This window comes from Pholcus phalangioides, unplaced genomic scaffold (assembly GCF_987345545.1).
Source record: "Pholcus phalangioides strain wild (caught in Gottingen) unplaced genomic scaffold, Ppha-v1.0 ptg000007l_1, whole genome shotgun sequence".
NCBI lineage: Eukaryota > Metazoa > Arthropoda > Arachnida > Araneae > Pholcidae > Pholcus > Pholcus phalangioides.
The window spans coordinates 2,258,640-2,282,511 of record NW_028301600.1 but is presented as its reverse complement, the minus strand read 5'-3'; the positions used below and the strand labels follow the sequence as shown (position 1 = coordinate 2,282,511).

The following is a 23,872-nucleotide window of genomic DNA, read 5'->3' as shown; positions in this document are numbered from 1 at the left end:
CATGTTTGAATATGAATACAAAGGCCACAACAGACAAAATGCCCAATGAGGTAGTTGAAAAAGATGCCTATAAAAAATATGGATGTCAAATACACTTATTGCCATAAAAATTTGTGCACCAAGAAAGAGTTGTCCGAATGGAGCAAAATTTTATATATGTGAGTACAATGTTGATTATAAGTGATTACATAATTAAATCAAACAAATCATTTGTTACAGGAAAAACTACAAATGAATGGAGGTTCTAGTACCTTGTTGGGCCACCTCTAGCTTGAATACACGATGTAATACGGGTGGGCATTGAGGCATACAGGTCCTGTATGCTGCTGTGGTGGTCGAGTGGTTATAGTGACGGACACGCGATGCGAGGATCCGGGTTCGAACTCCACAGTGGTGGTCGGCTGAAGTTGGTTTTCTGTGGTTCCCAACTTCAAGGCGCAAATGCGAGCCGATCTCCCCGTTAAAAAGTCTCGCCACAGAGAGCAACTGTCCTACAACGATAAATCATTCAATCATAACACTTCACTCATAGTTTGAAAAACTTGTGGTAGATGGCAGCACTACACATAACAAGCATTACAGAGAAACAACAAAAACTTCACGTCAGGTTTCACTACACGTACACGCACATTCCCGCATGTACAGATTCGTTGGGGGTTTCCCCGGGCCGGGGTGTGGGCTGGGTGCATGTGTGGTGTAGTAGTAGTAGGTAGGGCCTCCAAAAAATAGCTCGGGGATCCATGATGTTCTTAACTCAGCCACCTCGTTGGGCAATTTGCCTGTTGTGACATTGTATTTGTATGGTGTCTTGCGTCATCTCATTCCACAGTTGCTGTAAACACGCCCATAGTTTAATCAAATTTCTAAGCTGCCCAACTTACCTTCTCAAATGATCCCAGATATGCTGAATTGGTGACAAATTTGGTAATTGGGCAGGCCAAGGAAGGGTATTAATGCGATGAATGCATTTCTGTGTGTGGTCAAGCATTGTCCAGTTGAAAAATGCCTCCTGGAACCCTGCTATTAAGTGGCAACACATGTGGCTGAAGGATGTTATGAACGTACTGCTGCGCTGTCATGGTACATTGGATGAAAAATTATAGGTGACTGGGTGTTGTAACAAATCAGGATGACGTCTTTCTCCGTTACTGTTGTTAATTTGTTATGTGGGAAATAGTCATGTTTTGACCCCAGGGACTGCTCAGCTACCGGAAACCATCCAGAAGTTCCGCTGGCATACCATCATGAGCCAGAAAGTCCGCTTAGTCCTACGGCCGTAGGGTCGAGTCTTGCGGTCGTTTGACGAGGATGGAACCAAGGTCAGGCAGCTGATGTCCCACCAAAATTTATTTCTCATCTAACATACACTTAATTATTTAGTTTGGGGATTCTCCCGTGGGAGATATCACATCATGTCATTATAATGTTATTGTATTTTTATTGTATTTTTATTGTATTTTTATTTACCTGCTTCGGCGGTTGGCTGCTGACTTCCGCCGGAATAATAGTTTTGTTTTTGTGTTTGACGTAAGAGGCGTGATCGGAGAGCCTGGCCAGCTCGCCGATTACGTTTAGCGTTGCCACTTAGAAATTTTGAAATATTTTTTGACTTTGTTTTGTATGCAAATTATTTTTGTGAATTGTTGAATTTTTATCAAGAGACGGAGTGTTGCCGGTGGACGAATGGTCTTAAAGTTAAAGCCGGTTTACGATGCTAAACAAGCTACTTGAGTAGCTTGTTTTTGATTTCGGTCATGAAATTTTAATATAATATGATCTAAATAACTACCATTCTTGTTCCCGGTGGGTCCGGTGAAGATGTTTTTATAAAAGCTAAATAATCAATTAACGAGTCTTGCAGTTTAACCCGTGACTAGTTGCCCTCTGGCAGATGAAACCTTGAATGGTTTGGTTTGTGACAAAACTTCAGGTCTAATGCTATAAAAAACGTCCAGTATCTCTATCTTCGACGTTCAACTGGCTGGGCTCCGATGGACTGTCATCGATGATTGCTGGGAGGTTTACCTGGAAACTGGTTGCTGACGACTTGCTCTGAAACTTGGGACACTGTTCCTTGGTTGGTTCCAACGACGTGAACAGATCTACATTGTTATCGTACCTAGCGCACTTGCATCTCTTGGTCTGCGAGAAGAAACGTGATGTCCGGCTAAATGGACATGGACTTCTGCGGTGAGATCCACGCTTTTTTATAATTAAAATTGATGTTCGAATAATTGACTTTAACGTAAAAAAAATTGTTTTAATGAACGAAGTCTAACTTAGTGTAAAATAACCGTTATTGTAATAAAGCCTTTTGAAGTGATACAAAACAACTTGTTTGTTTGTTTCCTGCTTGTTGCCTGCCTTTAACTGGATAATTCGAACCGGCACGTAACCCCATTGCGGGATGTTACAAATTGGGGGCTCGACCGCTTCTTAAAATTAAATTGCAGACAAGTTCGAAATTTCACTTTGATTTTCTTTAAAAAAAAAAAAAAAAAAATTTTTTTGAAATATGGACAGTAATTTACAAAGTACACCCCAGCATTCAGGTGATCATGTGACCATTCAAATGGAACCAGAGCTGAATGTGTCTCAGCCTAGTGTGTCGGTTCTGAATTTGTCTCCCCCGAATATGTCATTTACATATCCTTTTAACGAGACACATGTGATATTGCCCCCGGCACTACCTCTTAATCCTCGTAACGCATTAATTCCTTTAGCTCAACGTAGTACAGGTAGCCTGGTTTTTTCGGGTAATGGAGAAGACGTAAAGTTTTTTGCTAAAATGTGAGTCTTATTTTAATTTGTATAGTGTTCCAAATCAAATTGAACTGGTAGTTAGTACATTCGAAGGTCGTGCACAAGCATGGTGGTAAAACATAGGAAGACATGAATGGGAAAAATGGGGCCACCATAAGTCTTGGGTGAATTTCAAAAATTTACTTTTACAGACATTTTCTAAGTATCATACTCGAGTGGAGTTAGCTCGTGCCTTGTTTTCCGAAAGGTATATATCGGGATCGTATTTGGATTTTGTATTACATAAATTAGATCTCTTTCAATCATTCGATCTATCTGTGGGAAAATTTGACTAGACAAAGACCAATCAGCTCTAGTAATTCAAATTTCCAGGTTACGTGTTATGGCTGTGTGTGTGGCCAAACCGGACATATTCGCCGATTTTGTCCGCAAAATTGTGGGCAGGGAAACGGGCCCTCGGGTACATAAGAGGGGGTAATGTATCCGTGGATCACAAATCCTCCAAATTAAATTTTTTGTCTCTGGTGGTGAGAGTCAATAACAATTTTTGTAAAGTCGATCATCGATACGGGAGCAGATTGCTCGGCGGTCAGTTTTGAGTTAGCTTGACGGGTGGGTTCCCCAAGTAATCAAGTACGACCCTATAGAGGAAAAAATTTTCAGTTGGCATCTGGTGAGCACTGTCGACCTGTAGGGGTTCTTCGGGCCCAGGTGGAAATATGTAATAGTATTGTGCACACAGATTTGATAGTGCTCACTAGAGTACCCTTTGAAATTCTCATAGGTAACGATATTTATCAGTTATCACAGTTAATTTTTCTCTCTCAACACATAATTATAATGTAATAATAATTTAGACCGCTCTAACCACTTGTCCCGATGACCGGAAACACAAGTTTTCACTCTCATCATCCATAAGAGTCAGAAGTGTCTCAGTTAATAGTTGGTCTTTCACATGCCAAGCTCTTCACCAAACACCATCTCTGGCCATCAGGGGCGGCTTAAGCAAGGGTGCAAGGGGTGCGGCACAACCAGGCTGCAGGATTTAAGGCGCGTAGTTGGACATCTTTTTTCGAAATTAGAAGTTCACTTGTTATATTCTGATATTGATCTTACTTTGATGTGTGTGAGAGAAGATATTTTGAAACTTGAGAAGACAAGACAGGGGCTGTTAAACTAGAAATAAGAATGCACCCAGTCACCCGGGGCAAGTATTAGTTTTGGTACCATCACTACCGCATAATTTCTAAGGAGCCGACAGTAAAGGCAAAGAGGGATACAAATATATGGATATTTTTTTTATGATTTTTTTTTGAAGTATGCTATATGGTAACATGTATGAAAAAGAATAAAAAAGAAAATTTACAATCAGGGCGGTGCGATAAAAACACCACTGAAGAGACAGTGGTTAGTTTCATATACTGTCAGAAAACATTTCCGTCTCCGACTGCAAACATTTGAACACAGAAACTGCTGTATACTTGTCTTTCAGAATCACTGTCCCAGCTGACAAGGCTGCACACCTGCTGTCCAGCCCAGCATTCTGGCCAAAGGGAATTGTGGTCCGTCGATTCTTTGAATCAAGATTCATAATTTTCAATAGAAAAAAATCCTCAACAACAATTCCAAAGGTGAGTGATCTTCCTTCACTCGTTACCACTAGCTATTGGCTACCCGCTAGCCATGAATGGGGCCCAGCATAAAACAGGGGTCAAAGATAAAATGAGACATCTTATGCAAAATACGACTCATGAAGCTGCTGTCAACTCAGAAGCAACAAGTGGGTCCGAACAGACCCCAGGTGAGAACTGTCCACAATGACTGAAATATGGTGGAGCTACGGCATTGCATAAAGTTTACTATCAAAACGCACATGGTTTGCGAACAAAATCTCACGATTTATGGCTTAATTTCGCAGCAAATAACTATGATATAATCTGCTTAAATGAAACATGGCTTCAAGACGACATTTCTGACTCGAACTTGAACTCGGTCAAATCTATTTGACAATAGATACATTGTGTTTAGGCAAGATAAAAACCTTGTGCTCACAAACAAACGAACAGGAGGAGGATCTCTTATTGCAGTCAAAAATTCTCTATGTGCGAAAAGGATAATTCATGATGCGGCACCTGAAGAGTGTGTTTTTAGAAATTAAAAATGCCAGTTCCCGTGTCATCATCGGTGTGATATACATTCCTCCCTGCTTGTCCGTGGAGTTGTATCGGACATGTTTCTCTTTCATTGCCCACAATCGCAAATTCTCTGAATCTGACTGCATAATAGTTGGTAATTTTAATCTTCCGTCTTTAAATTGGATCAGTGGCATACCTCAACACAGCTGTCTGCGATATATTGAACTTGAATTTTTATCATTTTTTAATTATCATGATTTTAAGCAACTGATATCTTTGCAGAATTCTAATGGACATTACTTGGATCTGCCTTGTGAAGCTTTTTCGTGTCAATGTAGTTGTGACCACATGTGATGATCCATTAATGAGAGAAGACCTACATCACCCCAGTTTTGAGATTAACATTTTTTGTGTAAAAAATAGTTCTCTGGGTGTCGCTAGAAAGTACGTCAGCAGTGAGCACAACTTTCATAAGGCAGACTTATTATATAATTTTCTGGACCAAACAGACTAGTCTTACCTTCGAGCTCACTATGAAGTAGACGATGCTCTTTCTTGCTTCTATAGTTTAATCTTCGCTGCATTTGACTCTGCTGTCCCTCGAAAAAGTGACTCCAAAAAATATTTTCCTCGTTGGTTTGACAATAATGTAATCAAGGCAATACGCAAGAAAAATTCAATTAGAAATAAACTTCTATCTAGTAATGATAAATTGTATCTTAATTTTTGTGACCAATGTAGACTTGTTAAATCCCTGATCCTAAGTGCATGGGACTCGTATTATCACCACATTGAAGATGATATTCATACGGACCCTTCTACATTTTGAAACTTTATGAAATCTCAACTACAAAAACTTACACAGAGAAACTTCAATTATGAAGGAATGAGTTTTTTGGAAGATGAGGAAATTGCAAACAAATTCTCTGAGTACTTCTAGTCTGTATTCTCTTCTCAAGTTCAGAGTACATCTTGGGAAGACTACAGTAGTGAACATCAGATAGGTAATAGACTTGATATTTTTGACATCGGTGAAATAACTGAAAATGATGTTATCAGCACTATACGGCATATGAAATCTGTCAAATCCATAGGCCGAGATGGTATTTCAGCCTACATAATCAAAGCATGTGGAAATATTTTTTCAGAACCTCTCGTAATTCTCTTTAATCTCTCCTTGCGTAAAAATGTTTTCCCATCTCCTTGGAAGCTCGCAAATGTCATTTTGATTTTAAAAAGTGGTCTAGTATCTGAAGTCACCAACTATAGACCCATTTATATTTTATCTGCCGTCTCTAAACTCTTCGAGCACATCTTATATTGCAAATTGTATATACAACCATATCCATCTAGAATTATCTCTGTCTCAACATGGGTTTTTGCCGAATCACTCCATTGAAACAAATCTGGTTCATCTCACTCATGATCTTGTTAAGTCAATTGATGCCAACAAGAAGACAGATGTCATTTACACGGATTTCACTAAGGTTTTTGACAAAATAAATCACCAGACACTACTTTACAAACTCCGTTCTTTCAATGTGTCTAAGAACTCTATCATGTGGTTCACCAGCTACTTAGATTTGAGAACATCCCAAGTTGTATTTCATAACGCAATTTCAACAAAGTATGTCAGTGGATCAGGTGTTCCCCAGGGTTCAAATCTTGGACCACTGCTTTTCTTAATATTCGTGAATGCCCTTCCTTGGTGCTTCAGTGCATCAAAGTGTCTGATGCATGTTGGTGATGATAAAATTTATCGCGAAGTTGGGAGTCTGGAAGATTGCATGGCTCTACAAAGAGACCTACAGTCTCTCCATGGTTGGTGTGGGGCTAATTTCTTCCAGTTCAATGTTCGTAAGTGCCACGTCATCAGCTATACAAGAAAATTGTCATAGAAAGAATTTGACTACACCATTGATGCTGTCTCGATCAGTCGTGTTTCCGTAATCAAAGACCTTGGTGTTTTCTTTGACTCCAAGCTTGCATTTACCGATTATATATATGATACAAATACAAATACAAATACAAATACAACACCACAACAGGCAAAATGCCCAACGAGGTGGCTGATAAAAAGATGCCCATAAAAATATGGTTGTCATATGTTTCAAAAATACAGCAACCCAATTAAAAATGCAATTAACACAAATTACAAACAATATATACACATGATAAAATATTATACAATGCCCATAAAGAATACTTATGGTTGTCTTATTCTAAGAATGGATAGCTTCTCGATTTACCCCAACATGTTTATCGTATTTCTTTTTAAACGTGTCAATTGTGTTACAATTTACTACCTCCGGGGGTAAGCTATTCCATTTATTAACAACCCTATTGGAGAAAAATTCCCTGCGACACCATAACCTTGCATTGTCCCTCACCAATCGATACTGGTGTCCCCCCTGATCTCACCAATAAATGCTTAAAACTGCTAGGATTTGTTGTGAGGAGCAGCAATAATTTCAAATCAATTGCAACAATTGTGACACTTTTCAGGACTTATGTGCTACTGAAACTAGAGTACTGCACTATCATATGGAGTCCTCACAACAATCTAGACTCATTGATTCTAGAAAGAGTCTAGAACAGATTTCTAAGTTACATGTTTTACAAGCAATTTCACGTCTACATCAATGACGAAAATACAACTGAACTGCGACGTTTTTTCCATTTCCAATCATTGGAATGCAGAAGAAGTTACCTTTGCTTTTTGTATAAAATTGTCAATAATATAATTGATGACTGCTACCTTCTTCAACTTCATTTTTCTGTGCCAATTGGAAATAGACTTGTTTAGCAAACTTTTCACCTCCCCTAAACCCCAAACAAATATTTTACGATGGTCCCCTATTTTTGAGATGTGCAATATATATAATCAGTGCGATGTGAAACCTGATATGTTCAATTGAACTATAAGAGAATTTCTTAAAAGTTATATGTGAGTATTGAATATTCATGTTATTATGTTTTTCCATACGTATTTCTATTGTTCAACTCGTTTTTGATTTTTGTAGTTTGTTGTATTTGTGTTTTTGCATTTCTCTTCTCTTGTCCATCTCTGTGATTAGGCAATCCTTGCCTGTTGAGACGTGAATAAATAAATCCCTCCTGGGCAAAAAAAAAAAGAATGAATAGAACCTGAGAGAGAAGAAAAGAAATATTGAATGCCACAGCTTCCCCAAAGCCTAAATTTTAGGGGAAAAAAAATCTCTGGAGAATCAAAAAAAATCCATGACCTTCACTCAACTTTTGTGACTTTTACGGGACTTCTGTGACCTTTTTCTTATTCCGGGACTTCGTGGCTTCCCATGTTGGTAGACACCCTGTTATCCATACTTGGAATAAGACAACCATAAGTATTCTTATGGGCATTGTATAATATTTCATCATGTATATATATTGTTTGTAATTGCATTTTTAATTGGGTTGCTGTATTTTTGAAATATATGACATTCATATTTATTATGGGCATCTTTTTCCCAGCCACCTCGTTGGGCATTTTGCCTGTTGTGGTATTGTATTTGTATTCCTTCAATTGGGTGCAATTTTATAAATCTCCGAACACATAAAATTTCAGCAGCTCTTAAAAAATGACACTGACAAGTAATTAACTCTTTCTAGATAAAAAAAAATATTGTACTTATATAGCCTCACCCTTTTAATTGGGTTGCTGTGTTTTTCAAATATATGACATCCGTATCTGTTATGGACGTCTTTTTCTCAGCCACCTCGTTGGGCATTTTGCCTGTTGTGGTATTGTATTTGTATTCTGTATGGAAGTGACACTAAAAGATATACTTTCTAAAATACCAAGAATATTGGGGTACAATGTTTTTTTTATCATGTATTTGCCATGTATATTCAAATATACACAAGACCAGAGAGGGTTAAACATTAACAATATGAACTAGGTATTATTAAATTGGAACATTCTTATTGCAATATAGGAAAATGCCACATATACTGACAAAAGTATTTCTAGCAAGTGTTATTTTTTAATTTTTATATTTGAACAGGTTTGCACTATGTTCAAAGAGTTTATGGGGGGGGGGGAAATTAAATCATGAGATGATGGTTTGAGAATTTGAAATTCAACAAAATATTCTGGCAAGAAATTGTAGGAGATAAATGTCATACTTCCAGACTGCGAGGGGATGGTGGTTTGATTACCCACAGAAAAAAAGTGAATTTTTTTCCAAAATTTATCTCTGCTTGGTATCCAGTCATTTTATGGGAGGGGGGGGGGCTTAGTGGACTAACGCCTAGGGCAGCGAGTTCAGAGGGGCAGCAAATTAGAGGAATGAGTGGCCAAGAAAATTAGTAGAATGGGAGAAGGGCTGCAAAATTTGTATGACCCTAAATAAATCTGCCTCTGAAGATAAAGAGCAGGATAATTGTAACACATGGACATACCTGGGCACGTTTTGGGAGCCTCAATACCAGAGGGAGGGTTGCATCATAAAAAATGAGATCTGGTTAAAATTTTTGAGAGCAAGTGTGTAAATTGGTAAGGACAAACATTTCTAGCCACAGATAGGGCCTCAAAAATACCACTTTGCCCAAAGGCCCTTGATGCTCTTAAGATGGACCTGTTACCGAGACAGTAAGGGCAGTAAGTTTGGTCAGTGAGTGATGTAGAAAAATTGCAAGCACGTCTGTGGGCAAGAGGGACTGAGAGCGTGAGCAAACATGTGAGTGACCAAAACAGTGTGCAAGCATGTTGAATGATTAAAAGAGTGTGCGAGCATGGGAGTGACTTAGAGACTCAGTTGTATTTGCAGGAGTGGGGGGGGGGGGGGAGTCTATGAGGGTTATAGCACAGGGTGGTGAATTCAAGGAAATAGTCAAGAAAATTAGACTAGAATGGGAGAAAGATGGCAAAATTTGTGTAGCCCACAGGCAGCAAAACCATAAATGAGTCTCCGTACTCACCCAGACTATAAGGGGATAATGGTTAGATTGCCTTCAGAGGTATGTGAATTTTCTTTATGAATAATTAATCTTCGCCTGGTATCATCTTTCATACTTTGTGTGGAGAGTGACATTGTTTTCTCTCTGAACACCAGGTATTTCTGTTGGTAATTCATAAACATTTTTAAATGTTTTTCTTTCATAAATTTATTACTTCTGAAAGATTTCTTTCAAGAAATATCATTAGTGGTATCATATACAAATAAAGGAATAAGCAATGCATACCAGCCTAATTATATTTAAAAGAAAAATATTGGCAGATGAAACTGTTAAAAGTCATGTAAAAACTTATTGCAGAAATTACTTGCCATAATTTGCAGTCTCAATTCGACCGCCTATGCGTGGCCGAGCTTCTAATATAACAATATTATTAAAACCATGGCTTTTCAACTGTTGTGCTGCAGATAGACCCGAAATTCCAGCCCCAATAATTACAACATTGACTTCATCTAATGGTTTTTGGTAGGTAGGAGCTAAAGATGCCATAGCTCAATATTACCTGTAAAGGCAAAAAGGCATAAATAAATATGTTTTAGTAAAATAAAAAAAAGTAAAACTTAAATTTTTAAACAATATCATATAGATCGAATCGGAGAACCTTTCAGCTAGAGATCAATATGAAAGAAATTAATTTGGTGCTCAATAATTTTTTGTATCAGAAGCCACTAAGGGTACTGCTGTTTTGGATTTAGTTCTCACTAGTTCTGACAATCTTGTTGAACATGTTTCGGTTGAGGACAAGTTTTCTTCCAGTGATCATTGTGTCGTTAGTTTTTTCTGTAACCTATCTTCGGGTAAGGTTGATAACAAAAGACTGGTTCCTTGTTTTTGGAGAACTAACTAAGATGTTTTAAAGGAAAGGTTAGAGTTAATTTTCAAAGACCTGTTAGTATCAGTAGGTGAGGTAAGTTAGTGGGAAGAATTTAGAACAAAAATACTCTTCTATTCTTACACGAGGTCATACCCTTTGTTTAAAAAAAACAAGTTTGTTAATCGTGCCCCCTATGGTTCACGGATAGCATGCGTAATCTTTATCTTAAAAAGAAAAGACCATTCAGATAGTATAGACCATAGGTGTAAACTTCTATACGGCCCATGGGCCCGAGCCCCCCCAAAAATTTCTATGAATATGGCTTATTCATTTTGCAATGATGAAAAATTTTTTTTAACCAAAAGTTGTCCTAATTATGAATTAGTTAATGGAAACAATCTGCTCAAAATTTTAGTTCTTTTAAAAAATCTGGATGGTCTTTGGCTTTCTTGTTCCATGACAATACGTTTATCTCATTTCTTCCCTGCCGTTCAATCCCCAATTGCACCCTCCATCGGTTCCAATCCTTACTGCCAGAAGGCATGGCTGAGAGGAAGATTCTTTGAGGTGTTGAGGGGGCTCTTTCTTCTTTGCCTGTGGCAAAAACTGAGTGTTTCTTCTTTTGTTCACTGCGACCGGAGGACGGCCATGGCGCCGACATGAAAATAAGCCCAAAGATGCATGGTGGGGGGAGGTTGAAAATTGGGAAGCAATGATATTGAAACCGAAATAAATTACACTCTATAAAGAATAGGTGCCAGAACCTAGAGGCTGAGGCCATTTGTGCCCCCCCCCCGCCACAATAAATTTTGTAAGGGGACTGAGCCTCCCCGGTAATTACTGAAAAAAACCATTGTGCAATGCATTCTCCCTTTCCTTCGTACACGCTTGAGTCCCGTATATGCGGGAGGATCAATAACTTTTAGGCCCCCCCCCCAATGTTTTTTTGAAAAATATTGGGGAAAAAAGCACATTCTAAATGCCCATTCATAACAGATCTTGAGGACCGATGCCGAAACATTTTTCAAGCCCCTTTACAACAAAATTTGACTGGGGGTGGGTGTAGAACATGGAATCAAATAAACAGCAAGTGAATTATAATATTGATTTTAAAAAAGGAAATGAAAAATAAATGATAATTTTTCAAAGGTCCAAGACCAACCCCTCGACCGGGCTTTATTGGCCCATTCGTTAAGTCGCCACTACATTTTAACAATTAATACAAAATATTATCTTTATAACTAAGTGATTCCTGAACTATTTACGTTCGCAGCACTCATGGAAATTTTAAATGTTGCCCAACACCTCAGCCAACGTCTTCCTAAAGAGTGTAGTCAACACCATAACCCTTGTTTTGTGGAACAGATTTGCACCCTCCACTAATATAATTTGACTGGCTCTTCGTTTTTGTAAGAATGCACATTTAGGAAAGAAAATTAGAATTTTTTTTTGAATTTTTGAGTAGGAAAACTGAACATCCTAATCCAAATTGTGCATGTGTATCAATAAAAATTTTACAAACTGTATAATTTTTATTGATGAGGTGACTGAAAAGGCAGTGACAGCAACGCCAATGAGGTATGTGATATCCCCGCCCCCTAAACGTTTTCTCCCCATCTGGTTGGGAATTTCGAAGATGAGAAACGAAACTAAAACTAATTCAATAAAAAGTTATCAATTAGGTCATTGCAAAGATGGCCTACTACACATTATCGGTGGGGGGGGGGGGGGGAGGGAGATAGCCTACAAGTTGGCTACAAGACTCATTCATTCATAAGAAAAATATCGCTCACAAATTGAAAAGAATTTCTTCAATTTAAAAAGTAAAAATTAATCTTGAATTACCTAAGGAAGCAGGTTGGCCACCCCTTTATAAATAGTGAAATGCATGCACAATATCGGTATGTAAGTGCCGCAAAATGTATCTATTTAAAATTCAATAAATCATAAATAGTCAGTCCTCGGTATAACGCCACTCGGGGACCAAATCAAAATGACCGGAAGCTGCGATAACTTGATAACGAGTAATCCCATTTCACTAATTTTGTTGGCAAGGACTATAAAAGAGATTTTATAGGCATCCCCTATCCTGCATCAGGGCCTCAGGCTGGGGCCTTTGGTGGATATAGTGAATTTTTCGTGTGAAAAACAAAAAATGATAGGGGGGTGGGGATCATCCCCCCGCACTGGAGCCCTGTTAGTCCAATACCTTCTAAAGCAGCTTGCTCTAGAAGGTGTTGGTTAGTCCCACCGTTGAGCGGGGGGGGGGGGGGCATGTTTATAGTGCAATGTATGTCTGATGATAATAGTTATGACTTTACAACGAGATCTTTGGTCGAGAGATCTTTTCAAGCCTCTCTCTCGGTCATCCGTTTATAAGATTTCAAATTGAAAATTAATTCAACAAAGAAAAAATTATAGGTTTTCTTTCCATGTTTAGCGAGAAAATTCTTTTTCTATGAACACAGGACCATAGCGTGCCTTTTCAGGGCCCCCTACGGCACTTTTTCTGGGGGCCCTTGGAAAGGATTATTATTATGCAAAATAAATGTACATTATTTTGTGGCTCCCAATTAGGCATGTGGCCCTGCTGCAATGCCCCGGTTGCCCCAGCCTAGTTAGGGGGCCTGTATGACCATATAGTAGTTATTCCAGACAACCAGCTTTCGCGGGTAGATAGGACAAGGCAAATCGCTTTGGGACAAGATCAAAGAAAAGCGTTGGGTCGCAATCAGGATTAACCATTGAGGACAACAAAGCACGTACTTCTGACATGGGCATCAGAAAAGAGCAATCACTAATTTATTTTTTCTTAGCTGAGGATTGTTTACTGTCTCTGTAGATCGGCTGGCGACAGAAGTAGAAAATGCCATCAGTGAATCCTCTTGAATGCACTTCTGTACTATGCCTGTGACAGATACCCATTATGAGTTAAAAAAAAAAAGAAAAAAAAAAGGAGAAAACTGTTCAACAGAATACACCTCCCCCCCCCCACTTGTTAACTTGGGAACTGGTTGACGGGTCTATATCGCTTCCTGTACGATCTCCTTCCTCATTGTTTGTACACCCCTCTGGAGGTAGCAATGTATTATAAGTATATGATAGCAATAATGAGATGGATGTTGTAGTTTTCCTGTCAGCGGCGCTTTGACTATTTTTGTTCCACTGTAGAAATTTAGTAGCCTTTCTAGAATACAACTGCCCTGAAGCGAGGCGGAGCATACACAAACACACACATATATATAGGCGAATTCCGAACAAAGACGCACACGAATGGGCAGCCAGATGTATTGGAAATTTTTTCCTGACGAAGCGTGAGAACTTTCCCGAAATTTTCAGTCATGGATACCGCCATCTAACTGAATCATGTGTTTATAGGTGTTTAAGTAACACACATCTATGTGTCCCTCCTTCAGGAAGCTAGCACAGTGTTTTTTTTTATGTTAAGCACAGTACATTTTTATGTTGTCCAGATATACTAACCATGAGAAAAAAACGAATAAAAGACATCCGAAATGTTCACAAAAGATGAATTCGGCTGGTCAAATGGTGATTTGACCAGCAGAACTATAGTAGTTACAAAAGGTAATTGCCGACAAATGGTTGCGCACGAAGACATGAGAAATTTTTCTGTACAGAGTTGACAATACCGAAAACAGGAGTGTCATATTAACTATAGCATATAAGAAGAGGAAGAAACATCCAGTTGTTTTTGAATCCAAGTGTCATCGTTGAGTGTTCATGTTACAAATTTTCAAGTCAACGCTGATCGATCGTTGCATCCTTACTCATCCTTCATGATGAAGGAATCATCATCAAAGCCCAATTTGTAGCAGAGCAACAATAATCTTGGTAAGTACAACCTCATTAGCAGTTTCTCTAATTTTTTGAGAATTTTGCGATTGCATAAAATGTTTATACAGATATTCTTGAGGCCAAAAGCTTTTACGACAAACATTGTTTGGAACAAGATTGCTAAAGAAATCGAAAGTACAGTAGAACCTCGATTATCCGAGGGTGGATTATCCGGAGTTCAGAAATTACAAAAGGTGAAAGAAAACCGACCATAAAATTATTGATCAGACAACACAAGAAATTTTGGTAATAATATTCGGTGATAGTGATTAGAAGAATGGGAACAGAGATTGTTATTGAAGTTATGATCAGTTAGATCAGAGTATCCTATAATGGGCAATATCGCCCCTTGGGGGCATGGAAAGGTCCAGGGGGGGGGATTGAGAAAAAAACAAATTCTGAAGAGGAGGACGATGGAACAAAAAATTTGGAAAACTGCGAGTTGGATTATTCAAATTTGTTTTGCTTAAACAGTGGTCTCTAATAACAAGGAACAAAATAAGTCGAAAATAATTTGGGTAAAAAAAACATCTTATGACACCCAAATTTTTTGGTTTTTCTGCAAGTCAGGACCTTTGACTTGAAGTGCCCCTAGAAAAAAGTGGACAATTATAACCCTGCATAAATAGGGTCAAAGATGTTTAGTTTATTAGCGAATAGAGTAAATACTGTGCTGTTTAAATTAAATGGACCACTTCATGCAGAAATTAGGACCGGTTCAGAAACTATATAATTGTATAACTAGGTTCTTGTGTGTATTTTTTGCGTAAATTTAAATGTGAGTATTTGACATGAACAACATGAGGATACAAGAAATATTTATTTTAAATGAACGAAATGTATAAATATGCATTTCATTCGAACTGTTTGCTATTGCTGCTATGTTTGGTTATTCCTGGTGATTTAAACCGTGGTTTTCGATAGGCCGTGGTCAGCATTACATGATTGGAAATTTTTATATCGTTAGATTATTAAGTTATTTTTGTTAAAATTAATTTTTAGGATAAAATATGAATTGCATATCTATCACGTGGGTGTTTATGGTCAAAACTGATACCAATTGATTTATTGAAAATGATTGCAAATAAGATAATGCTTGACCAAAAATAATTACCGGTCCTGCAACGTTGAAATTTTTTACATACATCAGTAGTATATGAGCAAAAAAACCCTATACGTTGAATATAAGTGTTATACAAATACTAAAATTTCGGTTAATAAGCATTCGCTCAGACGTATATTATATGTAAACAAAGATTTCCCCCCTTCTGATTTATGAATTAAAAAAAAAAGCATTTATACTTTTATTAGTTGTTAACAAAAATAAGCGAGCTGCTATGCCAATGGATTTTTAAACGTTTGCTATCTGCGGCACACCTTAATATTAATAGCAACTGATCACCTATGTTGGCCAAATAAAATCGAAACCATGTTTTTATACCCTCTATGGTTCTCCTCCATAAAACGTATTGAAAATTATTTTTTTTCCAGAAACCGATGTAAATTGGCACTGTTAGCATATTTTTAACTGAAACAATACATCATCACAGCAATTTAATTAATTATACTGGATTTAACTGGCTAAAATAATTAATTAAGGGTAAAATATAATCTGCCTTAATTTTAATGTTATCTATAAACAGATAGAATTTTGCTCAGCAAAGTTGAATAGTTTCGTCCTTGAATTTTATTTCCATTTCCCTCAATTTGGTGCTATAATATAAATCTCTGAGCACGTAAAATTGGGACAGCTCTCAAATATGACACCAACAAGGAATCACCTTTTTCTAGATGGATAAAAATTATTGTACTTGTACTGAAATGACACTAAAGGATGTACTTTCTGAAATACCAAAAAACCTGTTTGTAGTTTTTTGACCATTTACCATGTCTATTCAAAAATCAACGGGACTATATAGGGTTAATGCGCAAAAAAGTTGCTCTTCCTTCACATTTTTTTAATTGATGCAATAAAATTATTGCATCATTGATTTCATAATGAGATTATCACCATATCAGATATTATCTACACCAAACTTTTGTCATTAATTACGCAATAATAATTTTCTCATTATTAATACGTGAAAGAGCTCAGTGTGGTGTTGCATTTTTCCTCTCTTTAAACACTGTACTCACTCAGACATTTTAGTATTTTTGTTTTGTTTGTTTATATTGAATTTTTTCCAAATCAAATACGGTACTCCTGTACTATATTGAAATGCACATTATTGAACACAAATGAAACGAAATTAAGTATTTCTGCTCGAAGAAATGCCGACCAACAAAAAACCAAAATATCAAATCGTAATATTTTCAGTGATTTTGTCCTCTTCACTCCCCCCCCCCACCTCTAAAGAGAAAAAGAAATGAACATGAAGTAAAATCATTTGTCAAACATTTTATAGGATAGCGGCTCTGGCTGCATAAGCCTATATGACCATGCTTTTTGAATTTTTCATCGAGTATAAATTTCAATACTGTTTTAAAACATTGAATGATTCCTGTTTTGATGTCATTTGAATATAGCCGATCTTGACAAATCAAAAACTATGTAGGAAACAGCCATATTCCTGAAGAGCCAAGCATGGTTTTTGCTGAAGAAAAACGGTCCGAAATGATGTTTTTTAGATTTTTTCAGGACTTACGGAGACCCCCCCCCTCTCCCATGTTGAAAGCCACACTGTTTTCGCCATCCTATGATTCCACTCTAGCAATCACATGCAGAGAATGTTTGGTGCCGATACCGATTTTCTAGTCGCCATGGTGACCTGGAGCCCGAGATTTGTCATGCCCTGATATATAGGAACAGGGTTCGTACCCTCCTTGAAAATCCTTGGAGAAAAAGTTCATTTTCACGTCTTTAAAAGTCCTTGAAAAAAATTATAATCATTTTCAAAGTGTTCCTGCGGATGTGACCACGGAATGGAGGTGGCTTCAACAATATCTGTTGCAAGTTCCGAAATGAACTGACTGCTAACGGAGGTTGATTGTTGACAGTAGATGCACGCACGCAAAAACAGTTCTTTAAAACAGAACTGATTTTTTTCAAAAGAGCTGAACTCGATGCTTTATTGACTTTTTTCTTGAATATAGAAATCGAACAACACAGACAAATTTTTTGTTTAAGTTTATAAATAACGCATTTTTGTATTTCAAATCTTGAAAGGAACATCATAAGAGTGCTTGAGGTTTATGAAACAGCAATGTTATGTCAATCTTAGTGCTGTATTTCGAGTAATTTTTTTTCGTAATATAATTTTTTCTTGATTTCAATTTCATGAAATATGGTTTTGAATTACAATAATTTTTAGTTTTCTTAGGGAAATTTTTTGCGGAAGAGTAAGGTAGAGATAACGTTTCAGTTATACGATTTTTGCATTTATACGACGCTTTGACCCGACTGTTCGGCGACGTGCTTAAAAACCTCGTTTATACGACGCGACGAATAAACGAGGTTCCATTGTATGGGGCTTGAGCCCCCCCCCCAACATTTTCAATAACTTTACGCCCTTGGTATAGACGTGGATGAGGTGACCTGCCATTGTTTACTGATAAAAGAAAAGTGTTGAAGAAAGCGATAAGAGATAGTAAAAAGGAAGTTGAATCTAGGTTGGCAGATACAGGGCTCCCACTCAAAAAATTAGTAAAAGTAGGATGAGGGGACGGTACCCCCTTAGACAACATATAATCATAGCATAATAAAAAAAACCCTAAAAATCAATAAATTCAAAAATCGGAGAAAAGTTGGGAAATAAGCATTGTCGTTAGTTTTTGTCTCTAATTTTCGAATTAAAATATCTCGGTAAATACTAAGAAACAAGGAAATTCTTATTAAACTGCTTTTGTTCTTTTCCTTATGCTACTTTTATGTTGAAAGCTACATAATAAAAAAATATAACAGTATAGATTATGTAAAATATTCTTCGAAAAGTTAATTTAGTATTTAAAAGGTTAGAATAATACATACTTTATAGATTTTCTCCTTTTATACCGAAATCAATTTTTGTGAAAAATTTTTGAGTGATATTCAAAAATGAGCCACATTAAAAATCAGTGACCGAAAGTATGATACGAAACTTCTTGGTTTCCAAAACTTGGCATATTCATCAGTTTCAAGACAATTTTCAAAAATTTCAATTCTACGGGTCTGAATAATCAAATTTATTATTGTCGGAGGCTTTCGTGGCCAGCGTTAAATGACTTGCACACGGTTTCCGGGTTATTAGGCCATGGTCTAGGAGATTTTCTTCCTGACATTTCGCCCACATCTGTGGCAGGCATTATCTGAGGTTATTTGGACGTAAGTCTCCGCAACAAGCAAGAAAGGCTTCGTACATCTACTGTCATTGACTTGTTCTCTATATGCACTTCTGAGACTTGATCGGCCGCAGAAAAACCGCATTGGTTGGCTTGTGTGGATGTATTGTGCGCTGATTGGCTGCAAGTGGTGTCTGGCAGAGATATGCTGTCGAGGTAATTTTCTCTCTGGCATTCATCGGGAGCACATCTCGACTCTACATCGAGATGTGCTCCCGTGCATCCTTGACTGAAAGTATCAGTTCATTCTTGACTGAAAGTATCAGCCAATTTACAACTGAAAATATCAAACCATCCTGGACTGAATATCAAAACCTCCTCCATTGAAAATATCAGCCCATTTGTGGCAGAAAATATCAAACCATTCTTTGCTGAAAATATTAGCTGCTCATTTATGTCTGAAAATATCAAACCATCCTCGACTGAAAATCTTATCAAACCATCCTCGACTGAAAATATCAGCTCATTCTTGACTGAAAGGGTACCAACCCATTCTCAACTGAATATTTTTGTATTTGAACAAATTTGCTTATTTACGAATGAACCAATTAATGATTGATAAACTAATTTACCAATGAAAATACCAAATCCTTTTCTACTGAAAATATAAAAATATGTCATAATATTTTGAAAAAATAAATATTGGATATGTATCGCAATATATATCAATGAATCCTGTTTCTGTGAAGTATTTTTTTAAATCTGAAATCAAATTTTGGGAACAGATTGAAGATACAGTAAAGTTTCAATAATCCAAAGTGAATGGAACTTACAAAGTAATGATAATTAGCAACAGAAATCACCTTTGCGGTTGCTTTATTTTTGAAATATATGACATCCATATTTGTTATGGGCATCTTTTTCTCAGCCACCTCGCTGGGCATTTTGCCTGTAGTGGTGTTGTATTTGTATTCACCAAAGAAAGGGAAGGGGGGGGGGAGAACATAGACTTACATATTCATACTTACTCTCTTACTTATATTATTTGTAATCCAACTGCTTAGTCCATTAAAATTATAGAATTGCCAATACCAATGACCTCGTTTTATAAGGGAGGCTGACAGAGGTCTGATCATAGGCAAAGTCTATCTCAGATTCTAGTCTCTGGAACGAGTTCTAGGAGAACTGTGGAGATATTTACATTTTTTTACCTTTCTTCACGTTTGTCATTCAGTTCGGATTTTTTCAGTATATAAGCGTTCTAAATTTCGAAATTTTCTAACATGATTTTCACAAATAATTGCTTTGGATGTAGTTCACAGTCGTAACTAGACTGGACAACAGGTAGCCTCTAACCGAATGGGCTAATCACAAAAAATAAAAACACTTTTGTATAACTTTTTTCTTTTTTAGGAGAGGAGGGCAAGAAATATCTGCTCGGGCCCAGAGAAGGTGTGCTACGGCCCTGGTGTAGTTGGATTGGTTACGGCAGTAAAAGTTATTAATTCCAAAAAAAAAAAAAAAAGACGGGTAATGTGGCGCAAAGGTTGGTCAAGGAAAAGGCAACAATTTTTGCTCGTTAAATTATTACAGGAATTAAATTTTGCACCGGAAAAATTGACAATTTTCGCAGAATGGATGAAGATACCTATTCAAGGCTGTCTCAATTGCTCTTCTAGTCTTTTTTATGTGTATTGTTGAAAGTATATTTCAGATTCCGAGAATAATACAGATAAGTAATTTCTTTTAAAATGAAAAAAGGTTTGTAAATTCGTATCCATGATTATCCGAATACTGAGAGAAAGGGAGAAAGAAAAGGTCAGATAAGTGTGTACCCCTATACTTAATAAACCATTTCTGAATTCTTCACACACATTCTATAAATAACACTCCCCAATACTAAGTAGCCCCAATATACTAACTAGTACTAAAGCTCCCCAGTTAAATACATACTCGATTCTTTTATTCATTTACTTATCCGTTAAGCCTGTACAACACGTTTTGAAAGCATAAATGAAATTTTTTCATCAGTTGATCTGAGAGTTTTTGTTTTTAGCAGTGAAGAATGTTTTAAAAAAAAAACATTCTTTACTTCATATTTTAGTGCGCTGGTTCCAAGTCTTTTTTGCTCGGTCTGGAAATTACAATGAAATAAATCAGAGTTTCTTAATCCCTTTGTGCCAATAAAATAAAGGTGACGGTATAACACCATTAATAATATAGGACCACCACCAATAATATTCAGTATATAGACTATGCTAAAACAATGAGTTAATCAGGGCCGAAACTAGTGGGGGCAGGGGCAACTGCCTCGGGTGGCAAAATTTAGGGGGCGGCAATTTTAGGTGGGAACAAAGAACACCGTTATAAAATTGTCAAATTTTAAAATTGGGGCAGTAGTAAAAATTCTAGTTACGGCCCTGGAGTTAACTGTTTTTTCCATCCTAGGTCACGGAACCGACCCCTGGTTAAGAAACCCTTCTATAAATAATCAATAAACAATTAATTGTCATAGTACATTGGAATATAGAGTTTATATGTGTTTCGGCGTATAATTTCAGGCAAATTTATTGAAAATAGGCCGATTTCAGAAAAAAATATTGTGAATTTGAACAATGGTAGAAGTAGTTCTAAAATTTTATTTCAATTTCTTTATTAGATATGAAAGTGTAAAAAAAAAGTGAAAATTACGGCATTATAATTTTTTTTTCTAATTCAAAGGCAAATCTGTCTCCAAAACAAATTACTCATTTACCATTGTTCAGCTTCGTTATCTGTAATAAAGAAGAAGGAAGGGCACAATAAGAAAGGGGGAAAACTGCGCAGTTATACTTGATGGCTCCTACACACGCTCAGTTATACCTGCACAGGCATAACTGTAGTTATACTGAATGAAAAAACCATTCCCTTCAGGTCAACTGATGGCCCCTACACATGCTCAGTTATGCCTGCACAGTTTGCCTATGCACGCATAACTGAGCGTGTGCAGAGCCTGGCTCCCATATCCTGTAGCGGGGCCCCTAGGTCAGACTTTTAACGGGCCCCTTCTGTAATTAATTTATAGCGTGAAAAAGCAAAAAATTATGAGAACTGTCCCGGGCCCCAGCCCTGTCAGCCCCCCCCCCTATGTGGGGGCCATGGTGCAGAGGCCCTAAGATTCCATCCCGCCTGGGTTGTGAAAATATAGTGAAAATGGTTATGTACATTAGTGAAAAATAAAAAGATCATTATCTCTCATCTTCCTGAATATTCTCATTTATCCAATTTTGAATCTTTATTTTAGGCTTCAGTCAGTTTGTTTTTTTTTTACAGCGTTACTAGGTGCTTTAAAAAACATCTACAAATTTTATGTCATTTATGGAACGAACTAAACGATTTTCTATAGGAACCTATAGGAAATCACGTTTCGACTAACGAGCGTATTGCGGAACGAATCATCTTCGTTAGAAGAGGAATCACTATTTCAAACTAAAAAATACAATCATTGGTGATCATGAATCATTTGATTCAATTTTAATTGTATTTTAAATTATTTTCAGTACGCATTAGCGTTCTCAAAACCCATATTTTTCTGTTTTAACACGTGGCTAAAAGTTAAGGACAGTATTTTTTTTCCGCGTATGTTGAGAACATAATACTATTTGCGAGCATAATAGGGTAGAAATACTTCATTGCACTAATAGCGACAAACATGCCAACATATGAAGTATATGACAAAAACATGTCGCTTATTCTTGTTAAGTTGCCTCAATGTCTAAAAAAGTGCGCGGTTCTCGACACGTGCACTTAAAGATGTGTATTTTTTCATGGAAAACTTGTGTTTGTGAGTGTTTCTTATCAGCGTTCTTACTGATTCATCTTCTATAATATCGTTGCCTAAAAAAATTTCATAACGATTGCACAAGATAAGATTACCTCCAATATCTTGTCACTTCTACAGAGGATTTGAAGTAAACAAACTAGACTTGACTGATACTACCACTGAGTTATAAGTGGATATTACTTACTTCCAGAGTTGCCCACGGAAGTTGCTTCACATCCACCCCGAGGTTACTTCACATGACTAAAGTGACCATACGTCCCATATGTTCCGGGACAGCCCAACACCACACTAGAAATATATTTAGTGTGGCGTTGGACAGCCCCGGTTTTCTTTCATTTTCTGGCCATCCCGACTTTTTGGCAAAAGTGTCTCGGTTTTTCCTGTTTTTTACAAGACGCCTACTTTGACTTCAATAAAGAATAAAAATCCAAGATTAAAATTATTTTTCAACTCATAAATTATATTACGATAATTACAACTATAAATAAGAACATTAATCTCCCACATTTATCTTGGTGAATATTTTATTTCGTGGAATTCATTTTAATCCACTGCAATTTGCAGTAATGCTTCGTTTCCCGCCATTTCGATTTTTCTGTAATTTCAGCTATATTTGGCAACTGTGTTCACTTTTAGCGTCGTTCTTGACGATAATTGGCGATGTCTCATATTTTCCGTATTTCTCTCGAAAAAATATGGTCAGCCTACACATGACTTGTTTTTCAGACGTGAATTCATCACGGCCAATGGCACCATATAACTTATACATATTTTCTGGGACATATTACCGTATTAACGAACGATGGGGAATTTATGGCAGTGCCTGTTCTCTTGAACAGTAGCTGCCCTCAAAGCAGGTCCGCTTAGGACCGTTGTGAAGAAAAAATAGACAAGGGAGTAATGTATGTGTATTTGTGAAGTGCATGTAATTTGGTCAGAGTTCGGTAAATTTTGACTAAATTCAGGAATTTCGATCTCAACATGTCTGGACGAACTTATTAGTACTATTACTTGTTAATATTTGGGCAGGAAAAGTGATCTGCTTCGTGACGTCGACTACCTCGCGCTATGGTCTCACCACATTGGACGGTTAAGTCATGGCCCCCACATAGGGGGGGGGCTGACAGGGCTCTAGCCCTGGGGCCCGGGACGATTATCATCATTTTTTTGCTTTTTCACGCTATAAATTAACTACAGAAGGGGCCCGTTGAAAGTTTGACCGAGGGGCCCGCAAAAGATCCCAGTCTA

The 23,872-nt window shown here is 37.2% G+C and overlaps 1 protein-coding gene across 9 annotated transcripts in view; it reads right to left on the bottom strand.

Annotated features, from left to right (window-relative positions):
* LOC149084790 (peroxisomal N(1)-acetyl-spermine/spermidine oxidase-like) overlaps window positions 1-22,829 on the bottom strand; it is a 199,078-nt gene extending 176,249 nt beyond the window's left edge. For 7 of the 9 annotated variants that reach the window (XR_016192758.1, XR_016192761.1, XR_016192762.1 and 4 more), the window contains exons 1-2: window positions 22,717-22,798; window positions 10,187-10,377 (exon numbers count right to left, since the gene is read on the bottom strand). Coding sequence is in view for 4 of the 9 variants with exons in the window: in XM_089232531.1 (XP_089088657.1) it covers window positions 10,187-10,364 (178 nt within the window). In the remaining 5 variants the exon portion in view is untranslated. The other 2 variants (XR_016192759.1, XR_016192760.1) reach the window with 2 other exon arrangements.
* Window positions 22,830-23,872: the final 1,043 nt, after the last annotated feature.